General features: G+C 41.0%; 1 protein-coding gene across 2 annotated transcripts in view; it reads right to left on the minus strand.

Moving 5' to 3' along the window:
• Window positions 1-19: 19 nt before the first annotated feature.
• Sha (shavenoid) overlaps window positions 20-12,151 on the minus strand; it is an 86,357-nt gene continuing 74,225 nt past the window's right edge. Inside the window, exons 5-11 of one of the 2 annotated variants that reach the window (XM_077413546.1) lie at window positions 9,109-9,222; window positions 8,667-8,800; window positions 7,950-8,100; window positions 7,147-7,478; window positions 6,111-6,332; window positions 5,806-5,908; window positions 20-5,373 (exon numbers count right to left, since the gene is read on the minus strand). In XM_077413546.1, coding sequence (XP_077269672.1) covers window positions 2,519-5,373; window positions 5,806-5,908; window positions 6,111-6,332; window positions 7,147-7,478; window positions 7,950-8,100; window positions 8,667-8,800; window positions 9,109-9,222 — 3,911 coding nt within the window. In that variant the 3' untranslated portion in view covers window positions 20-2,518. The remainder of the gene's footprint in view (window positions 5,374-5,805; window positions 5,909-6,110; window positions 6,333-7,146; window positions 7,479-7,949; window positions 8,101-8,666; window positions 8,801-9,108; window positions 9,223-12,151) is intronic. The other variant, XM_077413553.1, reaches the window with a different exon arrangement.

Here is a 12,151-nt window from a genome sequence, read left to right on the forward strand (position 1 = left end):
AAATCTGGGCGATATTGATACTTGATAAATTTAAGAGCAATCTATTATTAACGATTTAGCAAATATGATCATATACTTTTGTTGAATTTGAAAAGTCATAACGCAATAAATATTATCATGACTATCGTTGTCATTACATTTAAATAATTGTTAACACAATAAATTGACGCAGACCTATAATATCAAATAAAAAATAAATTAATATAATATATATTATTAATCTTCCCTTGTTCATGTGCTCATGAAAGTATTTACGATCATAATGGCATATGTGTATATTCGCTGTGTATTATATTACTTCAACATTCCATAAAATATATGTATATTAAAACAGAATATCGCAAAATTGATATTAAATAATATATGTAAATGCAGTTAACGATATATATTAAAATCTATCTCGATTATTTACATTTGGCAGGTACATGGAAGCGTGCGCTTCTATAATGTTAACAATTCTAAAAAGTAGATAGAAATATATTAATTTGAAAAAAATAATTATTAAATATTAAATATAAAACTTTTGCAAACAAAATAATAACTAATAACATGGAAAAATATATTATTTCGCTTTTATGTAAATCACTTGGAGTACTAGCGATAAATAAATCTTAAATACAATATTTATCATAAAATAAAATTATGAAGATAAGTTCACAAATTTTGCATATAATACATATTGTATGTATAATTCTTGTATTAATATTATACGTTATCTTATTTCAACCTGTATATTAATGTATATTAATTGACTATTCATTAATAAGAGACGGTGAAAATATTCCCCATCAGTTATGCTGGCATATATTTTTTAATAACTGCAATATTTAATCACCTAAAGTAATTTTGATAGCAATTGAAAATATGAGGAAATGAGAGGAGGAACAATAACAATAATTATCATAGCATCTGTAATAATATCAGAAAAGTATATAAAATATTAATACCTTTTTGGCAAGATATCATTACTCTTGACTTACATATTTACATAAATTTTTCTCCTGTCATTAACTTCTTCAAACAAGTAAATATCTTCAAAAACGCTTAAAAAAATTTCCTGAAAAAACGATGCTTAAAATCATTCATAATAGAAAAATAATATCTTAATAATAATTAATTAATTATTTTATCTTCGTGCTGTCGTACTCCTGTAGAAACAATCTTTGCGCATTTTGTGAATATATGAATCTATTCTAAATTTATCGTGCCTATTTACTTAATTTATGATTGGTGCAGTTTCTCTTTATTATGGACTAATATTGCACTTCCGGCCGATGATGCGTTCAACATATCATTTCGATTGCAGTAACTACGATAATTTCGATCATACTAACTGCAATCAATCAAGAAAAATGCATAAGCGTTTCCATCGTAGTCTATGATAAAAAACATTATCACTTTCTCCATGCAGTTATTCCACATGTCTTGTCTAACACATTAATTAATATAAAAAGTAATAAATATAAATAAATACATAAATATATGTATGCAATTTGTAAAAAACTATTTTAAAAACTATTATATAAAAAAAAACTATTTTTAAAAGTCTCTCTTTTATACATATTTCTTTAAACTATTTTCAAATAGATATATCGAGAACTAGTCATTTAATAATAATAACCTAGATGTTTCTCATAAAAATCTTTTAAATATTTTCTGGGTATAATTTAGCTTAAAGATATATTAATATAAAAAATAATTAAAGCACAGAAGTCTTTTAATTATTATTTTTCTAGATTGAGCGAAGAGAATATATCATTTACCCGCTTGATGAACTCTTAAGCACGCATGGCGCTTTGTGTTTAATTGTAATATTTATAAAACTATCATGATCGTGTAAGCTATCTATTTTAATAATAAATTTCTAAATTACTTCCCTCCTATACTGGCCTTGAAACTTTTCTGAGAAAATATAAAATTTATCTAACGTTTCGATTTATTAGAATTTTTAATTTTTCGCGAATATATAAATCCTTCAAGATTCATTCTCGAAAATTTAATAGCATAAATGCACTCTGTTGTTTTATCAATAAACTGGACTAAATATTCTATACCCTATTTAGTACGATGGCAAATCGTATTTTGATTTCCACTTACGCTCTAAAAGTAGTGTTACATTGCATCCTAACATTGCTACGGTGTAAATCTATATAGTACCGACAGAAAATATATTAGAAACAAATAATTCCAATAAGAAACTGTTCTGCTTTTCACGATTTGACATTTCTATGTAAAAGATTAACATATCACGATATGTGCTCTTAACAATTCATTCATAATAAAAAAATAAGAATTAATTAATTATTTTATCTTTGTGCCATCGTTACTCCTATAGAAATTATTGCGTAATGTGCGAGTATTTCGCAAAAGATGTTATAAATAATTTTAAAGTTTTTGTTTTTATATCAACGTTTTTACTGAGATTCGGTACCAATATACGTTGCCTACCGTACAGAATCTACCGGAGAATCCATGGTATGAAGAGATCATCTATTTCAATCAGATACTTCGGCATCGTTCATGACACCAACTTGTTGCACTGACCATTACATGGAGGCAATACGGTGACGAGACTCTCGGTTTCGCTGTCGCTCGTGCTGAAATTCGCTCTCTCCAGAACTACCGCGGTCTCGGTCCTCGCGCCGAACAGTGGCTGGTAATACGACGGATTCTTCGCTCCCAGATCCACGCCGGAATCGGCGCTCTTGGAAATTTCTGACAGTCTGCGAAAGTTGCCGAAGAACACGCTGTCGGTGCCGATGCTCTCGGCGCCGCTCTCGCTGGCGCCGTCGCATACCGACTCGGTCTCGTCGGTCTCCTCGGACACGCTGCTCACCTCGTGCTTCAGCAATCGTTTGTGCGAGCCGTTGCTGTCGGTGCTGCTGAGGTAGCCGCTGTCCTCGACCTTGACGTGACCACGCCGATTGTCCACCAACGGCGGCACGTTCGAGCTGGAATCGCAGCTCTTCGAGAAATCCTTCATCAGCTGTCTCGTTCTGGAGCAGTTCTGCGCTCTGTTGTTGTTGAGGAGCTTGTCCTCGTCCTCCTGGCGATGGTCGATGCTCCACGATCGCGTCCTGGAGCTCCTCGCGGAACTCCTGTAATGGGAGGAGCCCGTGACGGACCGTTTCTCTCGCGTTACCTTCGTTTCCCGCACCGAGACTTCCTCCTTGGAGGAAGCCACATGCCCGTAGAACCTGCACCTGTCCCCAGGAACTTCGATTTCGATTCGCGTCTCGCACGGGCAGTCCCTGCAGCCGTTCGTCACGGTACATTCGCCTAATCTCTCATTGAAGAACATCGTTCCCGTTAAGGGAACGACGTCTTCGCGATGCTCCTCGTTGTAAACCTCGTACTTGGTCGCGACGTCGACTTGAGTTTGCGACGCACAAAGACAGGTCTGGTCCCCTACATAGTATCCATCAGCTTTCGGGACAGGAGCGCCGTTGCTGGCCGTAGGGTCACCCGCTTCGACAGGACTCCCGTCCCAGGCGTTTTTTGGAGATAACGGCGGCAGTCTTGCGTTCTCGACGCGTCGCGGTGGCTTCGGCCGCTGATAGATCTCCTCGTCCGTGGGCGGCAACGGCACCACGTCCGGCTGATTGTGCGGCTGTCGTTGTCTCTTCGCTTGTCTGCTGTCCGGCGTCAAGTACCTGCACTTCTTCCACGAGGGAACACCGTCGGGCTCACCATTAATTTGGCATTCGGCGTCGTGGCCGTTCGTCAAGTGCGAGTCCTTCAGGCTCGACTTAATCCTCGCCTCGTAGATCTCCCGTAGACTCCCGTGGCCGCGTTGCAGCGGGGAATTCTCATCGCGGAAACTGCCCCTGCTCTTGAGAAGGATCTGAGCCGGTCGTTCCAACGAATCCACGTAAATCTCGTTGGCAATTTCCCCTCGATTGTACTGCATATCGTCGTTGATCCGCAGCTTCATCGGTTTTCGGTCCAACGTGTCCGGCTCGTATTCGGACTCGTCGAGTTTCACATAGTTCTCCGGTGAGTCCTGGACTTTGATGGTCAAATGACCCGGATTTTCCGGCTCGTATTGGATTTCCGGGCCGCTGTCATCGCTGCAGGCCGGACTGGCGTAGCCGTCGTTCACGTAGACCTCGCTCACCAGCGAGTACGTCTCTGATCGCTGGCTGCTGATCAACTCCGGCAGACTGTTGTAGCGATTCCTCTCGGCAAGAATCTGATTGCTGAGCTTCGACATCGTCATCTCGCCGGTTCGCGTGTTGATCACGGCATTTTGCATCGTTAGCTCCTCGTCCATCGGCAACGCCGTAGACAAGGCCGGGCTTGATTGATTATCCGTCGATGACTGGTCTGGCGACGTCGACGATTTCCGACTGCACTTGGAACGCTCCAGACTGTCCACCTCGTAATCGCCGATCGCGGTAGTACGATCGGAGTGATGATGATCCAACGCCTTCACGTCCACCATCTCGCGTATCACGGCGTCCATGATGCGCTTCGCGGTGTTTTTCGCGCCGGGTAATTCATTGATCATATCCGGGAGTTCCTTCGACTGCGGTACGCACGGCGCCTTCGACTTTCTCGATCTCTTCGGCGCGGAATTGCTCTGCGATTGTTGAGATCGTGACTTTTCCGATTTGTCCGTGTTGCTGGACGATCTCTCCGTCTTCGCCGACTCGTTCTCACTCTTGCTGTTCCTGTCGTCTTTCACGCTCTCCTTCGACTCGCTTTCCATGGCCGCGTTCTCCTCCATCTGCTTGATGAAAGAATTCTCGATGGCCTTGCGAACTTTCGCGTTTATCGCGTCGTCACCGGCGGCGAATTGGAACGGTCTACCGTTCGCCCGTTTACCGCGGTTGTAACGATCGTACTCGGTTCCCTCGAACATGGACCTGGTCGACCGTCTGGACACGCTGTGACGATCGTCGTTCTCCAAAATCTCGCTCCTAGCGGCGATATTCTGGAAAGTCCTCAGCATCGGCGGGTTATCTTTCCACGACGACACCGATTTGCCGATCAGATTCGCGTGATCGTCCGGATCGCCGAAATCGCGTCTAGCCAGCTGCTTCAGGTACTCGAGATTTCTAGCAAACGTTCGAGCGTTTTCCTGGAAATTCCTGCGCGTGTCCTCGGCGTCTCTCCAGCGACGCTGCGGTGGTCGTACGTCTTCTAACCAGGCGCGCACCTTACTCTCACCGTGGCTGGGTAGATCGGGTACAGGAAGAGCAGGAAGCTGTCGAGGAGCCTCGCTGCAGCCGGGACATCCAGTACACCGTTGGGATTTGCGCGATTTCGCGGCCGAACCACCATGGACGGAGCTCGGGGTCGTTCTCTGTTGATGCCTGCTCGATTTTGCCGATTCGCATCGTTCGGAACCACTCTCCTCTTCCGGAATACCTGCGTGTCAGATTTATCTCGCCGATGATGAAAAAGCGAAAATTAATTATTCCTAATTATAGCGAGTGAAAGTCACTTTACTTTCGCGCGTTACAAAATGCTTCGCGTGCTTTCTATTGAACGCACGAAATCGCGTACCCGAGACCAAAGGAATAAAATAATTGGAAATCTGATATATAACACGCTAAGGACATTGAAAATGCGCGGAGGTTTAATAAAACTGAATTGTACTTTCACCAATTTCTCTATTCCTCGCATGAACGAGAAGAAATATTGATTTGATTACTTATTCATATGCCACTCCTTTCAAATTATAAAAAACTTCTTTCTCGTACATTATTTGCTTCGTGAAGTTCATTCTGTCTCATTATTTATTTCGAGGAATTGATAATAATCTCTCTTCTGACGAAGAATACCGACGCACGCACTTACCGATGAGGGTAGGAACAAATCTCTTCGCGGCCATCTTGTGCTTGGCGATGGAGATGACTTCTCGGATTTTGAGCAGGAACTCGATGGCAGCCGGAGGTGGGGCCTAGGAAAACGCCGGGCTGTTTTCAAATTATCTTGTCGCTGGTCGAGTGTGTAAGAACGGTAGACGAATCGAACAGACGTCGAGGGTACGTCCATTAAAAGCATTCCAGACTTCGAAAACGTTCGCGGATGACTTGCGCGAATGGGAAATAAGCAACATTTTTCTTCCCCTCCCTCCTCCGCCGCCCCGTTAAACAACTTACCAGCAATAGCTGTCGATCGAAGTACGCGGGATTGAAGTACAATTTCCTTCGTTGAGTACCTGGAAGAACCGGTACATCTTGCTGATGCGGATTGTCAGCCGTCTCCACGACCCGTACATCCTCTTCCGGTAGTCTCTCGCCCAGTATAGAACCCGGGGGGAAGGGCCCTTCCGATTGCTCCAGATATACGCAGTGCGGATGAACGATCGCGGACGTCACCTGCTGAAGAAACGTGCGACATCGTTGACCGGCAGACTCGAGAGCGAGATTATTCCATAATTCGCAAAGTTGCACATCCGAACCGGATATTATATGAATTATAAACGAATTACCTTCTTCCTTGCGCTGGATGACCCTTTAATCTTACTGGTTCTAATCAATATTTATTAATCAACGATATTATCACTGAGATTCTTTGGCACGAGACTAGATCGTACAAAGGCCTGACTTCTTCTGGCAGCGACGCGACTTACGCTCGCGCTGGTTTCAGCAAAGAAAAGAATTGCGCTACGTGGAGACTGGAAGCAGTTCGCAGAACGCGCTGAAATCGCAGTGCGTGGTATTCTAACAACCGGTGTACGGCGTAAAAGTGGGATGCACCTCACCTACTTATATAATGGTACGGACTAACGGAGCGCAAAACCAATGCGCTAATTGGATGCATTATTAAACGCGAGCGCGGTGGTCCCGGGAGAGAGAGACGAATAGCTTTCCGCACTAGAGATCTCGCGAATCGCGCGAAGAGATAACCGGGCAATTCCATTGCGTGGCGCCTTGCATTTCAATAATTACGTTAACATCCTCGGTATGATGTAAAACTCGTCTAATTACGCGACAGAACAAATATATCTACAATCTGCTTCTGAAAAATCAAAATTTCTCGTAATCGTCCAGGAATAAATCTAGTTATGTATGTATGATGCGCGCGACGAAGTAACTGCTCTTTTAGATAAAATTATTCAATTGAATTTAGAGGACATAGTTTGCTGGAAAATTGAACAATCGATTGAAAAGTAACAGTTCATACTGCACTTACATTTTCGAAGCCTTGCTCGTTATCGCTCGCGGGAAGATCCTCGCCTAAATCGCTCTCGGTGAGTCCGCTATTAGTGTCGCTCTCGAAGTGTCTCGAAGCGGCCAACAACGGATTACTCTTCACCAATCCGCCGCCGTCTCGACCGCCGTCGAGAGTGATGTTCGCTTCCTCGATGGATTTTCTCTTCGCCCTTCTGCTGTGCAAATATAACGATACGCTGGCCACGTATATGAGGGCTAAGATTACAGAGGAGAGACCGATGGCGGTGTATTCCGTAGCTGATAATCCTTGCGTCACCTGGGACGTCGACGAGAACATTACTTCTCGTACGCCTATTGCGAGAAAGAAATATATATGCTTAACGAATCGTATATTTCTTTATGATGCCTGATACTCATTCTTTGGAACGTTCTCATTAGTAGATAATCCTACTATTTCCACATATACTAATTAAATTAAATTTCGTTGAAATAAAAGTAACACACGTAATAAATAATGAAATTAATCTAATTTTGTAATGAATATATTCTAAAAGGCAAGTTCTTCTTTTTTATTTTCTTTAAATATATTATTATTCTCGCATATTTCAATAGATATATTTTATATATTTGTTTAATCTGTATATTTTTATATATACAATATATATTCTAGTCTCTTAAATTCTCTGAATTCAATTGGTGAAGCGAAACATTTGTGAAATGTTACGCACGTTCGCAGTGTTTCATATATTAAAAATTATGAAGCTTGTAAAATTTGTTCAAGATATACATATAATATGGTAATCTCTTTCTTATCGTACGTACTGTTTTTTGATGACGAACCGGCCACTCTGAAGGCTACGCAAGGTGTAAAAACCCCAGAGAATGTTGACTTCGGTGATGCGTCTCTACAGACAAGCTTGGCTGTCACGACTCGTCCTTCCGCTGCGTCTTTCAGTCCAGCTTCGCCGATCCACTGAAATGATTGATTGATTGATGAAATGATCGATCGATCGATTGAGATAATTTATCATGCAATATTGTAATAAATTGCAATATGACAAACTCTGTTATATATTTACTAAAATATGTAACATTTGCCTTTAACATAGAAAGAGACGGCAAACAATAAATAACAATTACATCAAACGCCACCGTCCCGCGGACTGATTATTGGTAAAATATAGAGATAAACAAATGGCAATTGGATCAATTTAGCATTTATATATCGGTTCGATAATGCAAGAAAAGTGTTTCTTCGTTTACCTCGGCATCGCCGCGCGGGTTATTTACGGTAATCGAGAGCATCGTCGGTGTCGTTTAACTACAAAGTTGCGGCTCAAAGGTTCGTTTTTGTATCTCTCGAGCAAAGGTAATATGATCGAATGAACATGCAATTTTCGCGGCAAATCGGCGGTGCGTAAATATTTCTCCCGATCAATTCGGCCCGCTGCTACTTACGCTAATTGCGATCTTATACTCGCGTAATGACAGAGAGACATGGTACTACACACGGTACTTTTCTCTTTCTCTCTCACCAACCTGAAGGAACGTTCTGCCCTCGTCTCGGAACAGTCTGAAAGGCGGCTCGGCGTTGGAGAGATTCCTCAACTCGGACCATCCCGTCCTTCCCAATTGCTGGGCACCGGCGATCCCGCATACAGGAGTGGTCACACCTAGTTTCGAAAGGTAATTTATGTCCGTGTTAAGCGATCGTGCAAAAGAAACGAGGCAGGAGATAATGAGCGGAATAAACGCCGATGGGAATTTTGTTGGAGAGGCGCCGGGTGAATTTTTATGAAGGCTGTGCGGTAAACTCACCGCATACTATTTCTTTTTATCGTGAGAAAAAGCAATCGCGATCGATTCATCTTTCTTGCTAATATAGATTGTTTTGCTTCGTGCAAAAATGTCAGTCCATTCTTACGTAACAAAAATAAGTGCCATCTTCATTATTAATTTTTATTCAACGCTGCGAACTTACCTTCGAAACGAATCTCCGCGTGCGGATATATTATCTGCCCTTGCTGTGGTAAGAAGACATACGGTACTTTCTCCACGTGGCCGTTGCTGTTGACAAATCCAGCAACGTTGCACTCTGGACATAAAAGTTATCGTACATTAAACTCGGTTTAAAAAAATACCTGTGCAAATTATAACAGACGTTTATATATAACATTCATTACACTGATCAACAAAATTGATTATTGCATAAATATGTGGACGATGTATGAATATTTAACATGTAAATTAATTTATTCGCTGAAAGAAGATGCAAATAAAAGTTGATCATTATATTAAAAAAATTTATTAGATATTTTATATCACCGGATTATATATCAAACATAAGTTTTCATTGATGAAGCTATTGATAAAATTAATAAAATAATTTCTAATCAACACGTCGAGATACTTTGATACAGAGAAATATAATCGCGGATTGTATAATATATAATTTCATATATTATATACAATATAAAAAAAGAAGCTACGGGAACCGTAAACTCTACAAATGAGCGTTTTTCAGGAAAACACTCAAAATTGAGGTGTCTTTGGCGACGGCGACTAGTTTTTTCCGTGCAATCACACGTCCATTTTACCCAACAATTTCGAATGCGCAAGACAGCTTGTAATTTCGAGCAAAATATCGCCCTCGGCCAGCCCCGCTGTTTTGCCCACATTTGAATAAATTACGAGGATCCGGCTTACATCGAAAATCTTGCGAACCTCTGAGAAACGCGGCGAGTCTGCACGAATACGAACTCCGTGAGGAGTGCTCTGCAAAATCGGACAATTTCTCTCTTTTTTTTTTTTAAGAAAAAAACCATGGTTTGGAAGCATAACGAGGTGTCTCTGAGAAAAGTGTACATATAATCATATGACAGACTTATTACCGTAGTTTTGAAGCGGCAGTTACACGACATGAACGCGTCTCGAATGTAATGTAACATATAATTTTTAAGTTGATAAAGAAAAGATTGTTATTCTTCTGCAACGCTTTACAAAAAATAATTAAATACTAATGTTCACATTCTTGAACAATGTTATTTGAGATTTTTGACGACAATAACTGCGTGACGATTAACATTTATTGTCAAAATGGCAATTATTTAATGTAAGTAATTAAAAATTTGTTAGAGACAAAAGCTTGATTCTCTTTCTTTGTTACAATAAGTGTTTTAGTTGTTTGATACTTTGTAACAGTGTGAAGAATCGATAAGTAATTAAACTGATCGCCAAATTGAGTTACCCATTGTTATATTATATTTGAAGAAAAAAAAAAGAAGGCGAAAAAGATATTTTTTATTTGTTTAAGGCCCGGTTGCGCCAACATCGCATAATATTTAACCTCGCCTTAACTTACTCTCTTTCTCTCTCTTCGTCTCTTTCTGTCCCCTTAGAAAGAGACAAAGAATGAGTTAAGCTAAAGTTAAATATTATACGACGTTGATGCAACCCGGGTCTTATAATGTTAACATATCAATAATCAATATACGTAATTTATGTAATGATTAAAATATGCGTGTAATAAGAAAATTTTTATGCAATATTTATGCAACATTTATTAAAAATACATGTGCTGTACGCAGCATTCTTTTTCTTCGAGACCGTGAATTAAACACGGCTTCAAGTAAGGGAGATGTTAACCGAGAAGTATTTATATCGGTCTGGAAGCGTGTGGAGTCCTCACAAATTTGGTTAACTGCATATTTGATTATATGCAAACGCCTTCTTCGAATTAATTTTCGGTACTGATGCTCCCCGAACGGGCCGAATACAAAATTTCGTAATCTCCAATTTAGCGCGGCGCGTAACGCTCGGCGCAAGGTGTACGCTTGCAATTTCTAATTTGTGCTGTACATTATTGGATAAAGAGCGCAATAAATCGGCAGTAGGGTCTATTGGATTTAATTACAGCGTGGCGCAGCGATGCGCCAGAACCTGTTTGAACGTCGTCGAAGGAGTCCGTTTGGACGTCGCGAATTTACATTCTCCGTACTAAAGTTACCCCGCAATGGCCGTCGATCGTTTATAAATAATGCATCAGGACTCCCGCGAGATTCCTGCAGATGATGATGCACGAAAGTCGATATTCGAACGATAGTATATCTTTTCGTTCTATGCGACCGCAGTCGACGTCATAATAACGGAAGTACTTATTTCACTTTGAGGATACATATACAGAATATGTGCTTTCTTTAAATCTTATCTACAGCTTGTCTGTAGATTCGCGAAATTAAATCGATTTCTTTTAATTTGCACAAAATTTTCATATTTAATTTTAAATTCTTTTACACACTTGAAGTATCATTGCAATGAACGACATTCATGTACAATATGTACATATAATTCATGTAATATATATAAATAAGACTGATTCTTAGACTATTAGATAAAGATTTTTGAAAAAATAATTTGCGTCTTTAATGAGTTATTGGCGATTTATGACAATTTGTCCATTTTTACATTTTCGGACGATAATTCGTCAAATTATCTCTTCGGCGACTCCCTTGAAAAACGCGAATCCAGCGAGGAAAAATGTACCAATCTCTCGGACCGAACTTGCACCGTAAGAAACATAATGTCCGGGCCGATTTACATTTATCTATTATATGAGCCGGCGATAATTCTTAACACCGTCGAGCGGTCGTCCGTTCGATTCTCGATTTACGTACGAGGATCGGCTTACTTACTCCCGTTGGCATCCCGGCTACGGGATCTGGGATCTGCGCGCGATTCAGCGTTGGATAACGACCGGCTGATTAACGATCGCCGAGCTCACCCCGGCGAAGCAAGACGCAGCGACAGTCCCGGCCGCGATTGAACTCTGACCCGCGTAAGACGACGACGATGACGACGACGATGAATCCACGAAACTAGAAGCGCGGCGTCCGGTTCTCTATGAGCCAGGTGATAGATAGTGTCATCTCGCTCGAAAGCTATTGCCGGCTTACGGTCGCGCGGGACTTCGATAAGCCTGATTGCTTGCAGTTAGGTATACGCACCTCTTGCGCACTGACGGCGTA

This window comes from Temnothorax americanus, unplaced genomic scaffold (assembly GCF_048541705.1).
Source record: "Temnothorax americanus isolate GAGA-0224 unplaced genomic scaffold, ASM4854170v1 Scaffold10, whole genome shotgun sequence".
NCBI lineage: Eukaryota > Metazoa > Arthropoda > Insecta > Hymenoptera > Formicidae > Temnothorax > Temnothorax americanus.